Source organism: Psittacula echo (genome assembly GCF_963264785.1).
Source record: "Psittacula echo genome assembly, chromosome: 12".
NCBI classification, from domain to species: Eukaryota; Metazoa; Chordata; class Aves; order Psittaciformes; family Psittacidae; genus Psittacula; species Psittacula echo.
Genome location: NC_137747.1, coordinates 10,873,626 through 10,900,771, shown reverse-complemented (window position 1 = coordinate 10,900,771; position 27,146 = coordinate 10,873,626). Strand labels below are relative to the sequence as shown.

Below are 27,146 nucleotides of genomic sequence, written 5' to 3'. Positions count from 1 at the left end.
AGACACACCTTCCCCCTTTCTTGGTCAAAATCAAATCATATATTCCCCAAAGTTCAGTGGATTCAGTCCAGTTTCCCACTGAATCTGTCAGTCTGGAGGGCTGATGCCTTTTCAGTGCAAAGCTGGACTGAGACATTTCTGTGAAGATGTGGCACTGGACGTGCTGTTCTTGAACCAAGGCACAGCTTTTGTTTCGTTGATAGGTAGAATTTTCCTTTATGACTGCTCAGTGTTGAGCTGTCACGCTTTCTGCTTTTAGGCTACAAAATCTGAAGTGCTGTTTGCTTGGTATTGTTCAGTCTCCACTGTGAACTTCACGCTCTGTTACACGAGGCCAAGGTACAACCCAGGGTCTAATCTGGGTGTACATTTAGCTACATCTGGAGGTTTTGGGTAAGTCAACTCAAAATGCCTTTCCAAGAACCTTAGGGCAGCACTACAACTACAGATTTCCAGATGTAGTAAAGTACTGAATAAGATACCTCCTTTTCACTTTACATTGCCAAGAAACCTTTCCCCAGCATGATCCACTTACTCATGCCAACATTCTCAATGTGGTAAAGATCCATTTTAGGTAGTTGAGCTTTGGTTCCACTCTGTGTCCACAAAAGCATCATTCTTCCTGTCTGACACCTTTGATGCCCACGTTGCTGTACCTGAATTCCTCTCTCCATAATCTTTTAAGTGCTGCTTAATGCATCATGTCTACTTACACAAATATCCAAGGAGGTAAAAAAGAACATGAAGTGAAAATTACAAGTGTAATCTTTTCCGGGAATTCATGTTTTCATTGAAACACTAGGTAACAGTGGAGTGCCTTTAACTGTGGCTATACAAGGCATACTAGAGAAGCACCAGCCACCCAGGCAGTTCAAACATGAACTTTCTAAACAGTCAGATACCAAATTTAATTAAACAGCCTTTTCCTGTGTCACTCTTCAGTCTAGCGACTATTTTACTCCCCCAGGTTTCTGCTTCTAGAACAAAGTGAGTCTGTAAGGCGGAAAACAGGAATTGCAAATAATCGTACTTGCAAATGTCTCTTCTGCCTCTTGACACAAAGAGCTCTCAATTCATGGAATTCCACTGAGGGCTTATTATCTGTGCTCCCAACGCATAATAATGGGAACCAAAACCTGTTGAGATCCCTGTTGCCTAATGCACAGTAGAATATCGCAAGTGCACACTATGCCTGGGGCACTGGGGAAGTGTGAATTAGTAAGAGAAACACTACTGGAAAGGCAAATATGGGGAAATGCAATCTTGCCATTTTGGATGGAGGAGGAGGGAGACATGCTTGTTTCCATGGCAATAAGTGGGAGACTGAATTGCTGGCAGCAGGAAATAGGGAAATACACTTTTCAAAAGCAGCAGTGCACATAAATGAATACTTGAATCTGTATCCACACTGCTGTCAGTCAATGGTAAATCTGAAGTCAGTGGACTTGCACTGCTGAAATGTAGAACCTGGCTCAAAAGATATAACAGAATTCCTCAATCTCTCTTTTGTGATGGAATGAATGGGAAAGTGAAGAAAAATTAGGATTTTAGCCTTGACTGCATAAACACTCGTCAGCACAACAGCAGAAAACTGGTTTTCCTAGCAGTTCACAATTACCATTGCAATATATTACAGCCAGAACCATTTAAAAATACAGCACTTTTGAGAAAACATTGGGGTTTTTGTCTCTCCATTTTTGAAGTTACATAGGTGCTATTATTCAGTATACTTTGCACATTATATACATCAGCACAGCTTTCCCTCCAGAGTATAGGACTGTGGGACTGAGGCAATTTGCTAGTGAGCCTTCAAATATGTACAAATGTACTGAGGAATATTGATATTGAAAACAACTGCCTATGTGCTTGTACTGTGTACTTGCTGTTCTCCTGCAGCCAGCTGTTGAATAGCTACTCGCTAATCTGCCTGGACATTATTCTTTTGTGCTAAAGCACAGGTCTCTAGCATGATGGTACATGTGGATTCAGAACCAAGCCAGCAAATCCCATAGCTGTTATCAGTGTTACCAGTGCAGCAGCAGCAGCAGCAATGTGCTCTTGTCTGCATAGGTAGTTGCAAAATCATCTAGGGAACAGACATTTCTATTGGATCCCATTTCCCAACCAGTACCTCACACCAGAACTTTTAGGATTCCTTAGTGATGGACTTCCAAGTTGTCACAAAGAGATTATGCTGCACAAGAATTAGTAAAATTAATGAATTTTAAGAGCATAAAATCTCTGCCAAGAGTTTCTCTCTTGCCAGAGTGGTTATGTTTCAATGCTACTGCCAGTTTGTGCTCTGAGTGGAAACTCTGGGGTTGTCTGGGTTTTGTGGAGTGAGACCTTGTCAGTCCCAATCAGAAACTCCAGAGGGATATCACTAGGGCTTTGACTCCTTGGCCTTTACCAGTACTTGCTTTTACTTTTTGTCTTTTTGGACACTTACTTACTTTTCCTGGTATAAATGTTTTTCTGCATGCATCCACCACCTGAGCTTGTTTGCATGATTATGTTCTATTCTGTTGGATGAGTTAAGAGCTGAGCTAAGCTCTTGCCAATGCACATATGTGCTGGAAGTTGTATGGGAAATTGCTTCCAAGCTGTTTTGCCATTTCTGGCTATTCTAGCAATCTCTGCACCGTCTGTTCCCCGAGATGCACTGAATCTCCCACATTCTAGGAGGAAGTTGCTAAATGAAAGCCTGTCTTCCTCTGCTTGGAACAAAGGTGGCTTTTAGCCATCCTGTAGGTATCACCAGTGAGACTAATGGCCTGTACCAAAGATTCCTTCATAGGGCCACAGCAAACACTACTGAGGCTTCCTTCACTGTATTTACCCATAGTGAATACATTTCCCAGCTTCTAATAGTGACCAACACTTTTCCTCACCAGCAGAGCAGTTCCCTTTTTAAGTCCTGGTACTGACACTTGACTTTATATATGCCTCCTTTAAAATAATTCTTTAGGATTCTTATTAAGCAAGAGAAGTTGTAAATGAAAAGGCTAAAGCCTGTAGTTATGCTACTTGAAGCTGTTTTTAGCTGTGATTCCATAGACATTCACACTAAGAGAAATCAGACTGTATTGAAGAGAGATGTGACTTAGGTACCTCAGTAATATGAGGTAGGCTGGATATATCAGTGAATACTCTGTGATGGTTGAACTTGATTTTAGGGATGTAGTGGGGTGGAAACCATTTTTTGTATATTTTAGAGCCATAAAATTAAGCTCCTGACCTACGAAGACATTTCAGGATCAACTGACTGGTGGGAATATTAGCATTCACAATATTGAAGTGCAGCTTAAACTATTTCCCTGACATGAACACAGAAAGTTTGCAAGGTCAAGATGGTCAAGGCCATGATCAAGGTCTATTGTGTTTTCCTTTCTAAGACAATGGGTATTAATGTGGCACATCTATGATTTACTCTGCCTGTACTTCCTTGGAATATAATGTAAATCATAAAGTGATATTCTCTACTTGTATGGGATATACATGGGATTTTGTGACAGGGACTGTCATCTCCTCTCTCTTGGGCAGTCACTGGCACAATGCGCTTTTCTCTTTTGGATATTAAGTGCTACCATGCTGCAAAGAATAAACAGCAGTCATTCAGACTGGAGGAAAGTGATTACTCATCTCCAGTGCTGCAGGAACATCGTGAAGTGCACCCAAAGCAGCTCATTTCTTAGCTGAGGGCAAGTGTGCCTATGGCAGTGGTGTTTTCCTCCATAAACTCTGGCTTATTTGCTTTGATCCATATGCATACTTCTCATTCCCTGTCCCCTGCGGTAAAATTTAATCAAATGCACACACATGAATGGAGCTAGTCTAAATATCAATAAATGTTTCTTTCAGGAGAGGCTTGAGTATTTAATATTTAATAAGCCTTGAAAATGAACTTTTATTCATGTTTCTCAATTTGATTGCAAGCATTTTGGCGGTGAGTAGTGCTCACTGTCCCAGTGTGGGCAAGCATAGCACAGATTATTTAACAAACCACTTTGTCTCATCTAAAATATTCATGTTTGCAGATATCCAAATGTAACTCTCAAAAAAACCCACAAACAAAACCCAAATGGTGCAGTCTGAGCCTCACAGTTACCTTACATCTTTGCTTTAGGCTACACGCCGCAGTAATGCTGTTTCTCTCTTGGCTCTACCCTGTTGCCCTGGTTACTGATCAAAACCAACCGATCCCTGCTGTCCCTGCTGCTGGCCTTGCACAAGCACCTAATTTGTGTGAGGGCAGTGCTGCTGAACCTGCTTCTTCACTAAAGCAGAAATGTAGCCACCATTGTGTACAGCAGCTTTCCTTTGTTCTAATAAATATGCAGGTATAACAATTGCTTTTATCCTCAAATTCACCCAGCGCTGACAAAGCAAAATCAGGTTAATGAATAATTCCATTCTTGTTTTTGTTAAAGCATTAGCCTTTCTGGGGGACCTCAAAATCTTGATTACATCATAGAATCGTAGAATAAACTAGGTTGGAAAAGACCTTTAAAATCAAGTCCAACCTTTACCCTGGCACTGCCAAGGCCACCACTAACCTATGTTTTTTGAGCACTTGCTGGGACGGTGGCTCCCCAGCTGCCTTGGGCAGCCTGTTCCAAAGCCTGATCACCCTCTTGGGGAAGAAATTTTTCCTAATATCCAACTTAAACCTCCCTTGGTGCAGCTTGAGGCTGTTGCCTCTTGTCCTATCTCGTATTACTTGGTAGAAGAGACTGACCTTCACCTCACTACAACCTACTTCCAGGTAGTTCTAGATAGCAATAAGATCTCCCCTGAGCCTTGTCTTCTCCAGACTAAACACCCCAGTTCCCTCAGCTGTTCCACATAAGACTTGTTCTCAAGAGCCTTCACCAGCTCCATTGCCCTTTATTGCAGTGGAGCTGCAGGTAGATACGGCAGAATTTTGCCTCCCACAGTAACTTCTGACTTTTTTTCTTTGAATCAAGGGAATCCTGACTGAAGAGGTAGTTAAGATTTCTTTTTTAAGTGGTTGATGTGCAGGAAATGGACTTGGGGGTGGGTGACAATGTCTCATCTGACAGTACACACAGGATACTTCATTGTAAAGGGAAGTTCCCCCCTCTTCTTAGAAGACTTACTTCGAGAGCTTCATTTCAATTTGCTGCCGGATTTCCTGTCTTTCCTCATCAGTCCTCCTTGGGAAAATATTCCTGTCTTCCAGCTCCTGCTTACTTGGTCTGTTTCGTAGTTTTACTGCCAGCAGTTCTTTCTTGCATTTTCTTGGCAAGGTACCTGGGACATGCATTGAAAAGAAAATAATTAGAAAGACAGCTCCTGGAAAGGAGAGGTGAACATTAAAAGAGCAGAAAACCTACAGAGCAATAGTGGTCTGTATGTCAGTGTGAAATGAGCAGCTGTGCAGGGCTCAGACACAAAACTGCGTACAAATCCAGAAGGATCATATTCCTCTGCTGCCAATATTATCCATTAGAAGCAAGCAGTGCTCTCAGGTGAAAATTATTTGCAGCTGAGACATGATTCAGATTGCTAGTTTAGAAGTCTAAAGCTGTGCCTCTTACCTCAGTCCTCTGAGCATCCCGACAGCCCAGAGCAATTCCTGTTTCCTGAACCAGTTAGTGGTTCCTTTGCAGGAGGACTGAATTGCTCAGTGGCAGAAGTGGCTGGGACATGTACACCTTCCTCTCTGGGTCACAAGGTGTAACAAGGGATAGGTAATGGTAACTAAAAGTTGTTGCGTGGCATGTGTGTATATATGCACACAGGCATATCTCTAAAAATATACATAGAGATACATATGAAGTATCATTCTGGTTTTCTGGCATTAGAAATTAGAGGATCAGAACTGTGACCAGACACTGTGTGTCACTCTAACACTAAATAAAAGCCACAATGTGTGTCTGTATCCTGTCCAGTGTGACAGTGTGTCATAACAGAATTTCATCTATCAATCAGTATTATTCTGTTGGCATTAGGCCTGTTCCTCTGAATGGAGCAGGGGCAAATATTGCAAGGAATGACAGAAAAAGGCCAGGTTTTATGATGACTCACAGAATGCTGGCAACTTTATTGGACATTAGGCAGTAAGAGACACAAATGGTTACTGTGATTGCATGATTGGTTGTGCTTACTGTAAAAAATATAGCACATGCTTTCCATCAAACCGGGTAACCTGAAACATTGCCATTACAAAAACATGTTCATAGGAGAACATGCAGCAACTGTTTTGGGTAGGAGTCTATTGTTCTTCAGTGTACTGGATGTTGAGTCCTTGATGCTACCTCTCTGATGACATTAGAAATATCCTTTCACTCTTACTAGAGGGAATTGTGTTTGAGTTTAGGCATTTCTGTATCTCTGGCAGAATTCTTTAGACTTCAGCAGGCTAAATAAATGAAAATTGGACTCCTCAGCTTAGAAACCATTTTTCCATGTGTTAGGGAAGTTATGCAATAGAATAGAACACCGTCTTTATTTTCAAGTGCATACTGAAAGTCTGAAGTGATGTCCACATTGATAAACATCAAGTTTGCTTGTGATGGAGGGGGGTGGGGAAGAAAAGGGAAGTGCTATTAAAACCAGTGAGCTGCTGAGTCATACTGGTAGGACTGCAGTCGTCCAGCAATCATGTCACAGGGACGTTATAAGCAAGTAAATTTCCACAAGGTCATTGCACCCCTCCCGTGCTGTGCTGACTTTTCTGCTGTCCAGTCCAGGGCTTCAGTGGAGTCTGAAAATCATCTTTGCAGAGCAGCATCAGTCAGATGGGGTTCGGGGTATTGTCAGGATACACAGGATCTACGGTTAAGCCTTTGTATTTGCTTCGTCTTGGGAGGGCGGTGTGTAATAAGAGGTTATTTTGTTTTGGTTCTTTTTTACTTTAAAGGGTTTTAATTTAATGCTTCACCTTTTCTAGAAAAGGTCATGTAATTTTTAAAGAAAATTATATTTAATTGGTATTTTTGTTTGGCATTTGAGATAGGATTAAAGTCTATTTTTAAAGAATGCTCTGGAGGCTGGCAAGATTCTAAATCCTAACTAGATTCTCATTCCCAAATATTGGGGTTTTATTTGCTAGGGATCTGTGGACCTACATTATTATTATTATTACTATTGCTGCTGTTGTTATTATTATTATCATCACTATTGATCTCAAATTTCTTTATGCAGGGGGGAGGAGTCTACACCACATCTACGTATACATCTTGGGAAGACCGGGGCAGAAAGTAGTTAAGGTGTCCTTGTGTGAGTGGGAGCAAGTCTCTTAGAAGTTGCAGTGGTTTAAAATTAAACTTTTTAGAAACCAATCTCAGCTCAAAACCCCACTTAAAGTATAAAGCTGTGCCCTCATTTATTGCCTTCCTCTAATGCTTTCAAAGTCTGTTGCAAACATTAATTAAATTAAACCACGTAGCCCTCTGTGTAGTAGTAGGTATACATTTAACAGATGGGTAAAGAAGTTAAATGATTTGGCTGATGCCGCACACAGCCTTCTGCTAACTGCATATATGACTCCATCAGAAATATTTGGCTCATGAAGCCACAGACTTGGGATTCTGTCAAGGTTTTTCAAGCCTCCACCACACTGGGAGTGGGTGCGGAGTGGGTGCAGGGTGGGTGCTTGCAGTGCTAGATCCATACAGCTCAGAAACCAACAGAATTCCTTCTGGAAACAATTTGAAATACCTGGGATTGGCAAACTCCCAGGTATCTCTGAACATGTTCTCATTTTCTCCTGGAAATTTTAATGAGTTGGTAAGAGGAATTTGATCATGTCAAGAGATTGCTGCAGAGAAGGCTGCACATGCACATTAAGCCAAATGGCTCCAGAACATGATAGTCTTACCACCCATGTGCTGGCCATCTGCATAGTGCATCTGCAGACAGTTCAATGCATCTTGGCTGCACTGAAAGCAATAGATATGCACATGCATATGTATGTGTCCAGAACTGCTTAGAAAGAATAAGGGAGCTCTACATGTGTAGTAAACACTTTTTTTGTTTGGAGATGCACCCTAAACAGTTATTCTCCCATCCACTGATGACCGTGAAGGTATGAGCATGCAGGACTATCCCTACTCCCTTCAGGCTGCTATAAAATTTCTTGCCATACCATACCTGATTATACCTGGTTCTTGCCATACCATATTATACCTGATCTTTGAATAGTGGGAGAATCCCAGTGATTATTTGCTCACATGAGGTCAGAGCTCATTTTCTACTGTCCCTCATCTATGAGATGAAGGCCAGCTGAACCCAATGTTCTGCAGTTAAAAGACTGGACCTTTTTGCAAGAAGTCAGGTTTTGAAGCTGATGTGGAGGCACTGGCTAAAGCTAGCTCAGTGTATGCCCTAGAGGCTTCTGTTTCAAAGTGAGAGGGAACAATGAAAGACTTTGCTTGAGACAAAGTAAAATGAAGCTGCTTTTCAGAGTCTTGACTGCTCCCAGGCTGCTCTGCTGTGCGTTTAGAAAGAGTCTACTACTTTGTGAAATTGGAAACACAAATCATATCTGAAAACATCTCAACTTTAACCCAAATCCTGCTGTGGTATTACAGAAGTGGAGAGTATATAAATGACTCAGGATAAGCTCTCCTCACTTCATCCAGATGTCTGGATTTCTAAAAGGCTTATGCTATAAACACTCCCATGGTCCATATGCACTGGGCACTGATTAATCTTTAGGGTATTTCACCAAATAAAAATGCAAGAGATCTGGATTAAACTGATCTGCAAGTCTAAGGAGCTGTTCCCTGGGCCTGAGCAATTGGGTTAATTGCTGAAAAATAATAGCTGCCCCACAAAGTGAAAATAGGGGATGATGTTCTCCCCCATCAGGAAAACATGCTGGGAATCACTGTGTAATTCATCTGATTTCATCTCGATGAGCCCAATGATGGCCACTTCTGTTATTCTACCTGCTGCAGAAACCCAAATCTGAGGTTTCAGAATTAATAAACTAATAAATAAAACAAAACCAGAGAACAAAGAGGAAAAAAAGCCACAAACTAATTTTCTCCAGCCCATTTTCAGCACCCCGAGGCAAATTCCTTCCTGATAACAATGTCAGTAGAAAGTGAACTTGCAAATACCCTTAACTCTTCTTTTCCTAAGAGTTATTTTTCCTAGTCAGAAAGGCAAATTCAGTGCCGATCTGCCCCATGACCAAACTATCTCAGCAGGATCTTGCCTGTGGCTCGTTTCATGGTTTATGGCTGCTCAGCCTGGTCGCTAATAAATGTTATGAAAATTCACACCTTTTTCATGCTGGGTTTGCAGGTTCCTGACTAAAGTTCCTGGTTTAATTCAGTTGAATCATGACATTGAATTTCCTGTATGTTTACTGTTCTTTCTACCAAGAAACAGGCAAAATCTAATGCAGCATGCTGATGGGAAGACCTTGCTTGCAAGTAGTTATCAGTTGTGGGCTACATGCTAGTTACGTTATTTTTTAAGCTTGTGCACAAGACTACTGTCTTGGCTGGTGTTTTTAGAAGTCTCAAAGAATGATTTATTGAGGAAGGTGCTAGTGGAAAGCCAAGGTACAATTCCTCGCTTTTTTCAGAGTTGTCTGTACCAACCTCCCAGTAACCACAGGGCTGTTGCACTGTTCTGCGTCGCAGTGGCAACGGCAAAGTTGATGACATGCTAAAGCAGGACACTATTTGTAAAGCAACTTTGGATTAATGGATAGTTTCACTTCCTGACTTGCAAGCCAGCCCAGATTTTTTTAAACTAGAAAGAATCTGGATCTTTTCAGGGAATTATTCTGGCGCTCTCCCTGTCACTTGTCGCTAGCTCTCATTCCTCTCATTTGAACGAATGCTGGCACAAACAGTGCCACCCAGTGTCAAGACGAGAAATATCTTGGTTATGTCCAAGCTTGTGAGTAAATGGGCAGCGACCGCATCCCCAAAGCTGTCGGGGGACTTCCATGGCTTAAGCATCTGTGTTGCCCAGCTTGCCTCGTACCCATCCACAGACATCAAACAGTGGAACTTTGTGTGGCCTGGGGTTTTGTCGTGCGCCTACAACGTGCCTGAACTTAAACACCGGTAGAGCAAGTGCCAGGCTTGTACAAAGAATTAGGTGTTCTGTAAATGCACGTTTATAACCTGCAAGAACAAGACAGTCCACAATGATCTTCAGTCATGTAAAGTAAAACGATCTTATTGATAAAGCTCAAGTCTTGTGATGACTTCGATAAGTTTAGGGGGTGTATGGAACAGTCATCTTCATGCAGAGGCTGAAGTTTAGGTGTTAAAAGACTTGAATGCCAAAAAGTGAGATAAATGACAAGGAAAAAGGCTGCATAGCAACAAACAAAGAAATGAAAGAAAATTCTTCCTGAAAATTAGTTTTGCTGAAGCTGGAAGGTGTTTTGCATGGAAAAAGGGATTGCATTAATATCTGTGTCCTCTTTATCAAATGATAAACCACCTTTGTTTGTTCTCTTTGCCTCAGTGTACATCTGCAGGTAAATACTAATATGTATATAATCATTGCACTAAAAAAAATTGCTAAGGAGAGCTGATTATTTTACTAAAGCCACTTAAATAAGTGCTCAGGATTATATAGTACATTCCACATATGTCTCAAGAAAGGATAAAAAGAACAAAATAGGGAATAACTTTCTCCTTTAAGATCTTTTCTCTGGATGTTTGTCCTTCCTATATTCACTGTGTCTTCTTTTTTGCTGTACCATCACTGCAGTGGAATAATAGTTGTAAAATGGGATGTTTCTAAACCATCCACAGCATTGGCACCGGGTGCACAGAAAGCTTTGCCTACTGATGGTGAGATAAGTCTGCAAGTGCTGCCATTCATATATAGAAGTACAAAGGGACGTAACTGAAGGGGTGGAGCATGCTGATGCACTGACATAACTCTAAGTGTCAGCTTAGTGTGCAGTACATACCAAGACAAACATGATCACAATCACCATGACTCACATTTAACTTCAGCTTTTCAGCAGGATTCCTTGACAAAGGTGATGTGACAATAGAGGAATTTACACTGCTCAGTATTTTCTGGGGCATGCTAACTTGTTTAGAACATTGTTAGGCTGAAATAGTCTAATATGACTATTAATAATAATAATCTGACAAGTGACTTTCCTTACCAGAAATAATGGAGTCATTCAAAACTTCCTCATCCTGATAAAAAACAGAGTCTTCCTTGAGCTCTGAGTTCATGATCATGTTTTCTTTGTTCTCATCCGACTCTTTCACTGAGTTCCGCTTATTTTCTGAATCACTGCTGTAACTCAGGGAGTTCTCCTTTTCTTTGTTGCGCTCAATGCTAGATGTTCTGGATGGACGGACATCCACTCTTTTTTTTGGAGAGCCTTTGCTTTCTCTTCCATGGAAGCTGTGGGTGGAAGGTGCACAGCCCAGTTTTATTGCTGTGTTAGGAATTTGTCATTACATGAGAATGAGCAGAATGTCTTGTAAGTTAAAAAGGCCAGGGCAGAAAATTCAACATGGGACAACATGGATGGTGTTCTCAAGACTCTGTTGAGAATGGCTACTGCAGATCTACTTTCCTGTCTCTATCATAAAAATAAGGTATGGAAGGGTGCTAGTGAATTTCTTTGATATGTAGCCACATGCTATACCTATACTGTACTGATTAAAAAAAGCTACACAGCACATCCTTCTAATGTAAAACATACATGGCATGAAATATTACCGGTTTGTTAAGGTCATGACAAAGGTTTAATGGGGCCTGGAAATAATATCGTATGAATCTGTTCCCCATGGAAATAGCTATTATGGAATTAAGAAATGTTACCAACTTAACTCCAAAGCTGGAACGGAAAAGGTTATCTCTGTTCTCCTCTAATATACATGAGGGCTTCTAAGGAAAACCAGACAAAGGGCTCAATGTACTCCCACACAAGCATTTGTATTGAAAATGGATATATGTGCTTATGTATAAGCCAAGAGACATATACTGAAATAGTAGCATTTGCCACATGCAAAATGCTCATATTTAGAGCAGGATATGCCTTACCTACTCTAATTTGCTATCTTGTGGGGGGATTTTCTTTTGCAATAGGTCAAGGATTATCAAATTATTCTAGCTGTTTGAAAACCTACTTCCATGTCACAGTAACCTTCTTATAAAGGAAGAACATGTTTTGGAGGTAACTACCAAATTAAGCACTTGGATCAGGGATGGATGTTCAAAGTAGTGACATCAAGAGGAAGGCAAACTAAAGCTGTAGGAGTAAATAAAACGCTAATAACAGGGTAGGAACATTTACCAAGAAAAATTATTTAGTGGAATGGCTCTCCTCATGCACCCCTATAGCCAAGAGGCTGTAGGTACCTGTCCTGCCGGTGTTTGGTGGCCAGAGCCCTGTGGAGTTCTTCAATGACTCTGCTGGGAGGTAAAGGCAGGTGGACGGCAGCCAGGTGAGGGGAACCAGTTGGTGTTGTTACCTGTCCTCTGACATTGGGATCTGAACTTTTCTGGCCAGAGGGATGGAAGAGGGCAGCTTGTCCTGAGATTTGGGAGGAACCAACAATGACATAATTCTTCAGGATGGTAGAAGGAGGAGATTTCATGGCAGGGTCATCTATTTCACTTCCTGCTGTCAAAACACAAGAGGGTAAGAGGTTGTGCAATGCTTCTTATTTTTTGGCACACAGAATTTGCACTGAAATTAATTTGTTGTATTGAACAGATGAAATGGTCATGTTTGTTCCAGCTAGGAGGTAACTGGTTAAGCTGAGTAACTCTCCCAATTCCAAAGGCTCATATGACACAGATTCAAATCTTTCATCTAGCAAAACAGATGTCTCCCCCATTTCCTGTCTTTCCTACTTTGTCAGATTCTCCCTTTCCCCAGCCCACCACTGAATTTTTGAGTGCCAGCGCTGTTCCTCCTAATCACCAATGGCTTGTGCTGCAGTAGGTGCCCAATCTAGCACTTTCGCTGCTGGACTCTGGCAAGACTGTATTAAAATTTATGCACTGTGGTTCTCAGTCAGGACAAAATGTACCAGTGTCTATTATCTGTTCCTCTGATTGCTGCACATCTTGGACCACTGGCTTTCACATGCCAACTGAGGAAATGCCAAAATCATTATCATATGAAGATAATGTTTGCATAACAAAACTTGGCAAATGAAATCTGAAGGAAAGATGTGGTATTGAGCAGTAAGACGAAAAAGGAAAAGTGAGGCAATCTAATTTCTTTTAACTCCATACTCATATTTTTTTATGCAATCTGAGCCTTTTATTGGAACTCAGACTTTGATATATACATTTCTTTAGCACCTGAGTCCAAAACACAGTTGACATTTCCCTGGTTGTAAATTGGGGAGTTTCACATTCTTAAGGTAAGTGAACATCTGGCCTGAAAAAGATGCTGATTAGTTTTCCTGTTGTGCAGTTCTCTTCCCCTTTCCCCTACATCTCCAGCCAAATCCTCTGGCACACAGCGTTGTTTACATCAGTAGCTCAGTCTGGGTGTAAAAAGGCAGTGCGGGTGCTTTATGCAAGAGTATTTCTTTTCTCTTGTTGCCACCTGGTGTTTAAAACAGGAATTTAAACTGGCACAGCTCGAGCAGCTGTTGTGCAAACTTGATTTCACAGCTAATTTTCACTTTTTCACTTACTTTTGAGATAAATCCTTCAGTTCATAGCAGAGAAAAACTTCTGCTCAGGCCAGAACTATCCTGAAATACCCATGTAAAATGTCTTGGTTCCTATTAGCAGGAAAAATTACTTACTGCAAAACTGATATACAAATGTAGGTTTGAGTATTAACTTCAGTAATTAAATATTTCCTCTCAGATCCAGAATCTTGCTTAATGGTTCCTAACTACAAGTCTTTTCCTAAGTTCACTGCTGGAAATCTGGTCCAGCTTCATGAGGGCAGTGCTGCAAACAGAGCAGGCCATGGAGGCTGGGCAGCAGAATTACTGAGGACAACAGCAGAAGCACAAGTAGGAAGAAGAGCTCCTGTACCCATAGCCAATATCAAACATTTGAGAATGACAACACTAAGACTGGTCTGTATTTCACATCTGTGGGGTGAGGAAGAGAGCATCCTTCAATGAGGAGAGTTGCATCCACAATAAAACCTTCTCCCTTATGCTAAGCAAGGTCTAACTTTTTTTTTCTTTTACTTATTTTCAAAAGGCATTTTTGCACATTTCTCTCTCTTCAACCTGAACCCAAATCAATGGCCAGAGCTTCATTCATCTCTCTGTGCATCCAGGAGGCGCTGGACAAGCTAATCTAAAAGTCACCCTGTTTAAAATCTGAAGTGTCTGAAAGCACAAGGGCATTTCTTCAACAGTCTTGGTGCCCAACGTGTAGTGTTGGCAATGAGCCACCTTCCCACCCCAGAGTTTTTTCTGCGCTGATCAGGATGGTTGCAGTAGCCAGGAGACAGCCAACCTCTGCTGAGCAAATACGGAGTTTGGCACTCAAGGGGATTTTGATTGTATGCTACTGTGGAGATGCACAGAGGACATTTATGGTCAATCATTGCCCATTGAATCACGGCCTGAGGGGATGAAAAAAAAACCCAAAACAAAACAAAAAAAAACCCCACCATAAGCCAGTTTATGCTGCTGCACAGTGGCCATGTTTTCTCAGAGCAAGAACCCTGGGTTCAGCTCAACCCTGACACAGGATGGGAGGAGACTTTATTTTATCTTTATAGTGGCTTATTCCTGGAACAGGTCAAAAGCCTCGTTGTGTCTTGAGCCAGTATTGAGAATTTCCTTAGATCACAACTTATTTGTCCTGATGACAGCTGCTCAGTGAATAATCTTGCAAAGTGATGTCTTGGCACCTTGCCCTCTTCCCCCTCTCTGATTAATTGGTGCTTGGCTTATTTCTTACTCCTCTAACAGCATCTCTAACATTGTTAAGGGGGCAAAAAACTAAACATAAAAGAGCTTTTCAACCTCAGCTGTTCACGTTGCAAGGTGGAAGCGGCAGGCTAGAGCCTGCCCCACAGCACAGGATGTTGAAGCAGCTCCCAAGGAGCATTCTGTTACCATTTTGAATCCAGCTCCCACTTAAGGTCTTGCAGCATTTAAGCATGGAAAAAATATGGATATCTTCCATGAGGAAACAAATACTTGTAATTTTCCTCAAAAAAGACCTAATCCCTGATATTTTCTATGAACCCTAGGGGTCAGATCACAATGACCTTCTGATATTTTATTTCTTGGTGACTTTGAAAACCCTATTATTATTTGTTTGTATTGTATTTGTATTGTTTGAAAAACCCGATTTATTGTGCCAGTACATGAGTGTGGGTGCAAATCAGGGTTGAGATAATGGCTGTCATTTTAAAGTCTAAATATCCAAGAGGTCTGACATTTTGATGTAAGGACTTGATTATAATTGCAATAAGGCCCTTTTAACTGCTTTTACCATATGTAGGGGCCCTAAAATTGGAACAAACTAAAATCATACTCATTTTAACACCCTTTCTGCAGCGCCAGAATGTTGGAAAATGTAACAACATTGGCAATACATTAGAAAATCAGGCCCAGAGGAATTGCTCTTGAAGCATTCCATGAAGTCTGGCATGGAGGATTGCTTTGTGGGACCCAGGTGTATCACTTTGGTGTGTTCTGGGTAACTAGACCAGATTTCATAGCTCAAGTTTAGACCTACCCTAGAGAGCAAACCCTTCAGACAGAAACCTCTACAGAAGCTATTGACTTGAACTTGATTTTGGCTGTTGTACTGTTATCCAGCAGGAGTCTAGGTAATGAAAACATTTAAATCTTCCTTGTGTTTTATGGCATATCAATATGAGCATCTGATTCAGCAGATATTTGCAGTTGATTGATTTGTTTTACATGTGTTTAGTGCAATGGACTCACAACAAATAATCCCCCGAGAGATTCAGATGAATATGTGAAGTACAAAGATCAGTGCATTATTATCGGGCAACTGGACCGCTCAGTTCATGGAAATCGTTAGTGTTCTGTTTCGCTTGATAGAAGTAGCCTGATTCACAGCAGCTTGTGGCAATAGGCTTAAAAAAGGATGTGAGAAAAAAATGATAGACTGTGCTGTGTAGGTGAATAACACAGAAGGGATGGGAAAGTCTTTATTGACCAGTAATGACTGACCTGTTCCGCTCTTTGTGATTTTGGAGATTGCCTTCGGCAGTGGTGCTGGGAGCAGCGGAGGGCTGGGAAGCTGTGCTGGGTTTCTTTCCATCTGTTTCTGGGGGGAATCTGTGGATTCAGATACAAGTAAGGCTTGTGGACTGTCTTCAGATGCTGGCAAGCTGGCATCTTCTAATTCTTCTGTGGGTGCTGAAGGTTTCTTGGCTAGTAGGAAGATGAGTAAAATTAATGGAACATGAAGTTAATAATGATAGGCTGGGGGCCAATGCCAGGAACAGTCAGAAAAACAGAACACATGGCACACAGATAGAAACACTTGTCTTCCATAGTGAAAATTATTGTGTGAAATAGCCAACTGTCCAAGGCAGGTGAAGAATGAAATGGATGAGGATATTGAAGAAATATTAGTTTTGATGTTACTGAGAAAACTGCTGAGCTTCCCTTACTTCCCAAAGCCTTTTTCCCTTTTGTTAATTTTGTTTTTGTTAATAATGAAGACAGCAAGGCAAAGCAAGTTTTGAGAACTGCAATGAATTTTCTTACAGCATGCAGCTGCAGTGGCACAGTTACTGAGTACTCTTCTAAGCTATGAAAACACAGCCAAAGGGCAAAGAGTATTAAACCGGCAATACTACACAAAAGCTGACTTTCCAGTTGTTTATAGTATACATTTATTTTCACAGTTTAATTTTTGTCTTATTTAATACATGACTTCAGCTTGCATCCTAAGTCTCCTCTTACTGTACCTGACTCCAAAACACTTGAGTCTTTCCTGAGGTTAAAGCTGATAACCAAGAAAAGCCATGAAAAAGATTTGCCGTTGGATCTCAGCAGCTAGTGAGGAACAGAGAATTAGTGAAGTACTTAAGAAAAACTTCAGTCACCAAAGAGATGGTGAAGCAGTGGCTCATCCTAAAAGATGGTAAAAGCACTTAGCTCTTAAAGTTAGTGCAGGCTAAGCCACTGAGCAATTCATCTAATTGACCTGGCTGTGATGAGGGCACATGGGAATAGACCCAGAAAGGCATGAAGCTGAAGCAGGACATAGGTAGGATTTCAGTGACGAAGTTCAGGATTAGCATCCTTGACTTCTGCTCAAATATCATCTGACTCTGGCAGTGCTTAAACTCACACAGTTCCTCACTATTTGACTTTCCCACTCTGTTACACGTCCTGATCTCTGCCTTGTCATACCCACAGAGATTCTGGAGGCTGACTCTGATCCAGAACCCCAGCCATGACCAGGCTTTCTGCAAACTGCATTTCCAGTGACAACAGGCTCAGTAATAGCCATGAGGGTTATTTTTCCTACCCTAGCAGGTGAAGCACCTATCCAAATGGGGAGACCCGTGTTTAAGCCTCTCCTCAGCACAGAATCATAGAATACTTTGGTTTGGAAGGAATCTTTAAAGGTCATTTAGTCAACCCCTTCCACAATGAGGAGGAACATCTTCAACTAGACCAGGTTGCTCAAAGCACTGTCCAGCCTGACCTTGAATGTTGCCAGGGATGGGCCATCTACCACCTCTCTGAGCAACCTGTGCCAGTGTTTCACCTTCATTGTAAAAAATTTCTACCTTATACCCAGTCTAAATCTCCCCTCTTTTAGTTTAAAACCATTAACCCTTGTCTTATCACAACAGGCCCTGCTAAAAAGTTTGTCTCCATCTTTCTTATAAGCTCCTTTAAGTATTCTAAAGGTCTCCCCAGAGCCTTCTCTTTTCCAGGCTGAACAAGCCCAGCTCTCTTAGCCTGTCTCCACATTTGAGGTGCTCCAGCCCATGCAGCACTTTTGTGGCTCCTCTGGAACAATCCAACAGGTCCACTTCTTTCCTGTGCTGAGGACTCTAGGGCTGGACACAGCACTCCAGGTAGGGTCTCACCAGTGCAGAGCGTGACAGTGGTCCATACTCCTTGGGCTGGATAAATGGCAAATGCCAGTCCTCCTAGCATTCTGGATTATCCAAACAAAGCACCTTTCCTCTAAACCATTTTAGGGCATCTCCTAAAAATTCACAGCAATGGGCACCCGTAACTGCCATGTCACAAAGTTTTTCTTGGCTCAGTTTTATGTCTTGTTTGGAATATAAACTCTCTCTATTAATGAACATTCAGCATCCTCATGTTCAGAGTGCATGGGGAGGCACCAGAGCACTTAGGCAGTTGGAAACAATAGCACTGCAAGATAATAGCATTTAATTTGTTGACAAACAGATTAATGAGTGTGCCTAGAAGAGGAGGAATGAGTATTTATCATTCAAAAAAGACATGAAAGTAGAATAAATATGCATTGTTACCAGGAATTCTTATGAAATTTGGCTTGACAGGAAAGCTGACATAAGTGGTATATGCCCAAATTATAGAAAGAATTTTCTGTTAAATATACTTCTAGCAAAATGCTTTGTTCCAGGCTGACAACACTTTGTATTTTGTGCCTATTGCATAGAAAACAAAATGTGGAATAGAGGAAGAGAAAAATAAAGTCACTAATAGGTTACATTACAGAAAGATCAAGAGCTTCAGTAGACATTAGTAACTTGATAGGAAAATTAGTCAGATTTGAGTGCATTCCCCTGAGTGGAACAATACTTTCTTCTGGCAGTAACTTCACTGAAATCAGTGACATGAAGTGCTGTTCAGCATGGATGTGGAGGAGCATCTGTATTGGGACCTTTCCTATAGAGAAGGTGGATCCAAAGCACACTCTGCCTCAGTCAAATAGATCTTTTTGATTCTAAACTCAATCCTGTTCTGAGAGTGTATCATAAAACCAAACTGGAGTTGTGCACTCTTGTCCAAGGCATGTCCACTTTAGATTCCTTGCAGAAAATGGTTTCCTTCTGGTTTTTTCTGTAGTTGTTTCTGGTAACAACAGCACGTTTGGCTTGCCCTGGAAGCAGACCGAAGTCTTGGGTACACAAACCTATTAATAGATTTCATACTGCAGGGACAATATTATCCTGCTGAAAATATTCCAAGTGCTCAGCATAGACTCCTTGCTGGAGTAGCTAATTATTCATGGAGTGCCACTTGTCAAAATGCCATCTCACTACTAGGTAGCAACCTTCCCCTTGGGACTGCTCCCAAGCCCTTTGGCTAAGTTAGGTGGGAAAAACTGCCCTCTTTCTGCCTAGGGTGTTCTTTTTCTATGTATTAACCAAACATGAAGTCTACAAATATTCCCTTGTTTTTCCTCCTCTTCCCCTCCCTGACCTTCATCCCACATCTTCAGGATGAAGTATGACATATTGGGTATGCAGCAAATAAATTCATTTTGTTTCTAGCTGGTCAAATATTCATATGAATTTGTGAAAAGACGCCTCCTGCACTGGGCCTGGATTGAAACCAAGGACAAATGTTACGAAAGGCTCAACATTATAATAAACTTAGCAATAGACTCTGAATGGGTTTTGCTTCAATTTTTAGGGTGATGCAAAACCAAACACAGCCATAGAGTTTAAAGAGAAAGAAAACAGCATTAAGGGCATGTATTAATAGAGGCTGTCTATGTCCAATTATCTATATTTTTGCTCTATTTTAAGAGGCAAAAAAGAGGATAAATCTTTAGAAGCCCATGTACTGTGCTTTGGGATAGTTCATGATGAAATAACACATGTAGTTGAAATTAAGAAGGTGGTGGGTGATGGAATGGTGGTGTTAAGCTTACAAAAAAAGAAAATCCTTGTGATGGGCAGACATGAGGAAAGGTACTTTTAGGGAGACAGAAGAGTTTCTGTTGTCAAAGCAATTCAGAGTGGAGTGGAGCTACAAATGGACCAGAAGAGCAATATTATATAAAAGCAAAAAGGAACAAAATTGCATGAGTCATGGGGATGGAAGGGGCAGAAGGAAAAGGAAGTGAGAAAGGATAATGCAAAGAAATGGAAAATGCTTCAAAAAATGGTTTCCCTTCTGAGCAGCTGAAGCTGACTGAGGGTGTAAGGAGGCAGCATTGCTCAGCAAACCACAGCGGGTAGGGGTGGGCTTGGTGAAAGCAAGGGGACCCCAAAGAAATTAGGGCATGGGGGGGTGGGCTGGAGAAGAAAAGGCAACCAGGGCAGATGGAGTTGGTGTAAAGATTGAGCAGAGGGCAGGGAAATCCATAATCACGACATGGCACTCCTCACAAACTAGGATCAAATGTTACCTCTGCAGCTTTGCATTGCTTGATTGTCAGGAAACGAATAAAAACCCTTCAGCTGCTGGATGGCACCTGGCTATTCTGGTCCTAAGGAACTGCTGGCATGGATGAGCTCTGCTGGAGCACAGTTGCATGAAAGGAGCTTTGGTTAGCTTACCTGTGCTCCTAGTATTGAGCTTCACTGTTATTTGCAGCATATTGTAGACAGGGTGATGGTGTGGACAGCGTGAGCTGTGTATTGACATTGTTCTCATAAGCCAGGACAAATCGTTTCAGGATTGGCACAAAAGTTTAAGAAATGTTTTTGAGAAGCTTGTTTCATCTTCTCAGCAGTCACTGCTAATACCAAAGGGGCACCATGCCAAGACTGAATTGTCTCATAATCAAACTAATCCCATTATGCCAAGCTCTGTGTGGTCCCTCAGTTTGGTAGCAGTCTCAAATCACTAGTTTTAAGTACTGATTGATAACCCTATATGGGCTGAGCTGAACCAGGTGCTCTGAGTCTTCAATGCACTAATGTATTTGACTCCTCATAAAGCAACTTAGCAGAGCTATTTTTTAAATATTTTACAGCTTTTTGAAAACATTTAATTTCCAATACCTGCATCTTCTTTCAGCTCATCCAAATTCAGCTCCTCACCAAACAAGGGCACAGCTGTCGTGGCTGCTGCTGTACTGTCTTGCTGCACCTCTTCAGAGGCAAGTGCCTGGCATGCAGGAGCTGGAGGGTCACTCTGTGTTGCTCTCGTGGCATCATCACCAGTGCAGGCTTTGCCTTCAGTATCTAAAACATGAAATAATTTAATCATAACTAAACCATGAGCAGTGAAAGCTGAAACCCCCTGTTACCCACTTGTGAAGAGTGAGTCAAAGCTGCTAGTGCTCAGGTGACTGGGATTTGTCTTAGAGCAGCACCTGATCTCTAACAGTGTTAATAAGCACCTGTAATGCAAAACTTGTGGACACCAGCCATCTGGATAGTAATATCCACACAGTTTTCTCAACAGGACACCTTTTTCTGTGGGCATCCAGTAGCCTGGGCAACTGGCCACTGTGCTCTGGAAGCACCTGCTGTGTGGGAGATGAGCACGAGCATGGGGAACCAGAGGTGTCTGGGAGAAGGGAATTACTTGCACAAGCAGATCTCATGATGCAGTGTGTTCCCAGGTTGGTCTGACGTGTCTGAGTGGTGTTAGGCTCTGTGAATGACACACTGCCATCCAGCTGCCCCAGCGGTAATGCTGGAGCCTTACCAGAGACAATGCTGCTAATATTCCCTACCAAGCTGTAGGTTTTGAACATAGTTTTAGTTACTCAGTTTTGAAAAGCATGTCCTGTGTGATTGAGCTGATCAGAAATTCAAATCCCTTCTCATGTAGACCTAGAAACTGCTCCCTTTGCTTACTCTGAAAGACTTTTGTGCCAGTGATCCCTGCAGCTGTACGCATCTTGATGACTGAAGCTTTTCTATTCAGGCAAGAGTCTTCAGAATACAAACTATCCTTTAATTCATGACTCTCTCAGAATTTGCAAGATCTACATCACTACTGCAAACCAAAGCAAGCAATTACTTTCCACGTAGCCAGGCTCTGTGTTGATGGACATGTCTGTTGTCCACCCCTGACCTCCTCACTTCTATTTTTCAGCCCTACACACTCCCTTCTGGAAGCTCCTGACAGGGATTATATTTTCTTGCAGAGATATCATGACAAGTTTCTTAAACATTGATTTAAATTAGCTAGCATTCGTAGCTACCCCTTTTTAATACTATTTGGACAATCTGCAGGGTAATTTATTGGGCTTTTGGGTAAGGATATCAGATTTTGGCCCAGAGATGCTGCGGAAGGGCTGCAGTATTTTTGTAGGCTGAGCTCACTCAGTCTGCCTCATAATCACGTTTGGTGAAAAGTTACTGTTCTTAAAATAGTCCTTGCAGTAGCACAGTTGCTATGATACAGGGAATGGGAGGGGGAAAAAGTTCATTGCCTACATTTCAGCTCATTGTGAAGGCAGCCTATACATAATCATGGGTGCGTTAACAGCTGCCTGCACTATTTGACAGGCAGCCCTTATCCCTCAGCTATGTCTGACCAGTTTAGTGCTCACAATGAGGAGAAATACTGGGGGAAGCACCCTAAATATTTTCAAGGTAACTCTACTTTGCACGTTGCCCACATCCTTGGAAGGGCAAGCTACTGGCAGCACTGCTACAGCAAAACTGCCATCTGAGACATAAGTTCCTTCAGATCCCTGCCAATGGAAAGTGTAATGACTAATGAAGTAATGGCAGGCGAAAAACCAGCCTTGTTCAAGAATTTCTGTTGAGGAGCATCTGAGACTTACAACAGTGACGTTGCTGCTCAGAAATGATCAGTTTCTGCTTAGATCAAAGTTTGTGTGCTGCTTTGATTGGCTGTATTTTAGAGGTTGTCTGGGGACTGGAGAAAGCACAGACCTTAGATCCACTGGTAAGGAAAGTTGCAGCATCATCAAAGTATTGTAAAGTAATCAGAACAAGTAGAGCTGTAATTTTATTGGGAATGAATCCCACGATATGCCAAACCCTGCAGCCTGTAACCTCTTAGCGTGCAAGTTGGTTCCCTAGAGTGAAGCTGTGTTTCAGGTTCAGGAGTTTTCAAGGGGCAGGTTGGCATCTGCCCCATGTGAGCAGAGCTGGTCCCTCCCAGCTGTGCCTGTGTGGTGTGTCTGGGCAGCCAGGCTTTGGGGTTGTGTGAGGAGAAAGGGTGACGTGACCTGTCCAGATGACTCATCACCAGAGCAAGGACACCGCAGTTTCACCCTGGGCTGCTCGCAGATTGGTGCAGAGTCTGCACTAACTTTCTGGTTTGCTCTGAGCCAAATGGTCCAGCTCAAAATGCTGCTTGACAGACTCTGTGCTGTGAACTGGAGTGTGACCCAGCTGTTGTAAATGCATGAAGCTGCTCTGGAGCTTTCTTGGACTGCAGCTGCATCAGTTTTTGGACTATGTATGAAAGTCAGCAGGAATCAGGTGCTCAGAAGTGGAATAGACCCTGGTGAAACAGAGGGATTTTAGGATTTTACTGTAGTCTTTTAGCACAGTAATGCTGCTTTGATAGTTGCAACTTACTGCAAAATGAGGATTTAGCCTTGAAACTGCTGTCACTTAACTCAGTCCAAGTAGGGCACTAATCACTGAGAATTATGTGGGTCAATTTTTTATTCCAGTTAATATGCTGCTTCCACTAATAATATAATAAAATAACCCTGGAGATTCACTACACTCTGTAAAGAAAAATAACTTGCAGGTGGCTACAGTGTCCTTCAGCTGGCTGTTGGCCATTCTTTTCTTTCTAGGCAGCAGGGTGGTACTGAAAGGTTTGATGTTTATAGGAGCTCTATGCAACTTTATTGCAGGCAGGTAAAGCAGTCTGTTTGCAAATGCCTTTTTTAAAAGCAGAGCTTGTCATCACTCCTCACTTTACTATATGTATTTATTTAAACTATTTAAATTTTATTAAAATGATCTTGAAATTTAGAACCATCTGTTTTCCTCCCAGATCTTTAGGCAGCAAGAGACTTATTGATTCAGTATTATTGACTTTTAATGTGCTCTATGGAGTTTTATTTTAGCGTTCTTTTCTTCAAATTAATGGAATACGGGGAACTTGCATACTTCTAGCAGAAATGGGGTGTATTTTTCTATCCAATAGTGCTGAAATGCTAATAAGGCAAACAGTTGTCTAGAAATATGAGAGACACAAAGATTTCAATGGACAGGAGTTAAAAATGAGCTTTCTAAAAACTTCCATTTTTAGAATAAGATGATGGTTTAATCATTATTTTTTTATTTTAACATAAACCTAATATTAAAATATCTCCAATAAACCAATATAAAATTTGCTTTATGGCAATGAAAAAAAATCCTGTTTCAAATGCTCTTTTTCTGACGCTTCAGTTGCTCGGTTACACTCCAGCATAGCATCACTGAGTATTGTCCCACAGGCTATTTATAGTCATAGCATTTGTTTTATACAAAGAAAGTCAATTATTAGTTTCAAAGAACATAATTTCTATCTATCAGATTGGTCAAACTCAAAAGGCCAGTCTTCCTTCATGACAGTACTTTCTGCTATGAAGTTTTCAAAGTAAAGAGGAATTTCTACTGTAGTTCTCTGTTTAGGTGGAAAGGGCAGTCGGGATGTTGTCCATAGCACTGGCCGCTCACTTGATCTTGCAGAATAGTCACCCAGATCTCTGTCTCTCTTGAACATCTGTCAGGGCTATGGGGTATAAGGAGTCACAGCCCTTTGTACCTTTGTTTCAAACACTTCATCGTCTTTCATTCTGTGACTTCTGCTCAAACTGGTTTGTACTCATAAAAGCTTTAAAATGACACTTTGAAATGCTTCCATGTGAATGAAAACCAGGCAGAATGGTAATATGTTTTGTCACAAACTTGGTTTACCAGAAAGACAGCTGAAAACATCAGATTAGTATCATTTTATGAGATTAGGATTCATGAGTTGTACATGTTAGCTGAATGCATTTGTATGTTTAAGTTTATATTTATACCAGCTTTAGCTGACTTTCTGGCAGTAGGATTTAGCTTAAAATACATATCAGCTCAGCTTGCAACATGTATAAATCAGGCAAAGATGGAGTTGCATTCAAGATGATAAACCATCAAAAGTTAAACTAAATGGGTTGATTGCAGCAGGGAGGAATTGGAAGATAGACATGCCTAACTCAGATACTAAATGTTCCTCTCTGTTTGGATTGAAGGTTTTCTTTTGCAACTATGGGTTTCCTGCAAAAGACTCCAATAAAAAAGATGAAGAAGTTTTACTTACCTTGTTCCATCATCTCCAGAAGACCTTTCTTAATGAGCTCATCACGACCTTGTCGTGCTGTCATCTTCTTCTCCAGCACTGCACAAAGTAGTAGCATAACACAGCACCAGTTTACAACAGAGTACTCATATAATGGAGTAAGAAAGATGCAATGTGAAAAAAAAATCCCTCTCGTCTCAACTACAGTGTGCTTAGAAGAAAGAGCAAGGATTTTGTTTTGGGGAGTATGGACTGATCAGCCTGTTTGTGCCTTTTCCTTTGTTAAAACAGTTGTAAAATCACACACATGTAGAGCTGAGATTTGTGATCTAACTCACTGTCTGATCACACTGAGTGAAGAGTAATGGGGATATTAGAGCCTTCGTGCTGTTTAATATGGCATGTTGGAGCTGCATCAGGAAGCAGTGTCCTTTACTCTGTCACTCCATGGGATACTGGGGCAAGTGGAGGGAATCGCACCATCCTACCTTAGGAAAAAGCAATGAGTTTGTCTGCTTCCTGATCTCCTGGGACATCCCTGGAGACTAGTGAGAAGATGCTGTGCTATGTGCTGGGCTCCTTCACTGCAGAGACAACTGCTTGAGGGAAGGTATTTTATATGCTGTAGCTCCCTCCTGTCACTTTGCATAATGTTACTGTGGCCTATATACTCTTCTTACCTCAAATAAAAGGGGTGATGATACTTAGGGCCATAAATGTAGCCTATTTTGGTGAAAGGACAGCCCATGAAAAGCAGCTTGTATTGAGGCTTGGGCTTCACTCTTGTATTTTGACCTTTTCTTCTAAATGTACTGTATCACATTACAGAGGAAGTCAGCCTATATGGACTCTTTCTAGCCTTAAGCATTATTAATCTGTAACATGCTGAAATCTGTGAATTAGGTTTAGATTAAGTCTATTAACACTTCCGATGTAAACAAATCTCACCCAAGCTCGGCCTTGCTGTGTGTGGCATACTGTCCTGTTCTCATCCTACCTGCAGACGTCTGCTTTAGCTTCTCATTTTTCTTTTTCCGCCACTTCCATGGTTTGAAGATCCTGCCCAGTGTTGCCAGCTTGCTGTTCCTCCTCACTGGTGGAGTTCGAATCCCTGAGACCAGGTAGTCAGAACGCACTGCAGGGGACTGCTCCATCTCATCTAAGAGGGGAAGAGAGGAAAGCCAGCTGTTAGACAAAAACCTTCAGCAGAGGCTTCAAAAGAGGAGGAAAATGGAGGCTCACCAGCTACCAAGCATTCAGTCTAGTCACCGAGATAAGCAATGAAAGAGTCTGAAAGTCTCTGCATTGCTGGAGCCAGTGGCCAGGCTGAGAGGTGTTCAACATCCCTGTGCCAGCCCAGTGATTCCTACCATCTGCTCTCTTGACTCAGCCCTTGCACAGTACCTGTCTGGATGCCAAATATTTCAGTATCTTCTCCCCTGCTGCCATCCTTCATGGATTAATCAGGGCCACAGAGAAGAGGATGTGCTGAATTTGTACACTCTATGCTTTATTCCATCACTTTCCTACTTTTGCCCGTGCATGGTACTTTCCCTCCCAAGGGCTGTGTGTAACTGCATTACAGCTTTCTGAAACATGGAGAGCTGAGATCTCCCAACAGCTTTCACAGAAGTAGTAGAAATTTAACACATCTGTAAATCAGGCCCATGTGGCTCCAGTTAATCACGTAAATGTAATGTTCATTTAGAAAAATTTAGACCTTTCTGCAAAGCTGAGAGCAACTGTGAGAAAGCACAGGTCCCTTCTGGATTCCCAGCTTCCAGATCTGCTCTCAGGCCACAGGATATTGCTGCCTTTCAAATGAACTTTATTCACATAAGTTAACACAGAGCACACTGACTGATGTGAGCTCATGCAAATCTTTCACATAAGAATAGTCTGTTTGATACATGGTATGTAAGTAAAATCTTAGAACTGTTGTGCAAATGTGTTCCTTGAGGACGCTAAAGGGAAAATTCTTTCCCTTTTTTTCCAGCCAACCCACAGGAATTCAGCGATAATGCTTCAACTCGAAAAGCAACTTAGGCATTCTTAATATTTTGTCTTGAAAACACA

General features: G+C 41.6%; 1 protein-coding gene across 1 annotated transcript in view; it reads right to left on the bottom strand.

Annotated features, from left to right (window-relative positions):
• The window catches only part of PHACTR3 (phosphatase and actin regulator 3), a gene marked incomplete at its 5' end in the record, with an annotated part of 107,090 nt that overhangs the window by 21,163 nt on the left and 58,781 nt on the right, over positions 1-27,146 (bottom strand). Inside the window, 7 exons of the mRNA XM_080627935.1 lie at positions 5,121-5,274; positions 11,123-11,370; positions 12,334-12,598; positions 16,116-16,319; positions 20,861-21,043; positions 25,092-25,169; positions 26,068-26,229. Of these exons, the coding sequence (XP_080484061.1) occupies positions 5,121-5,274; positions 11,123-11,370; positions 12,334-12,598; positions 16,116-16,319; positions 20,861-21,043; positions 25,092-25,169; positions 26,068-26,229 (1,294 nt within the window). The remainder of the gene's footprint in view (positions 1-5,120; positions 5,275-11,122; positions 11,371-12,333; positions 12,599-16,115; positions 16,320-20,860; positions 21,044-25,091; positions 25,170-26,067; positions 26,230-27,146) is intronic.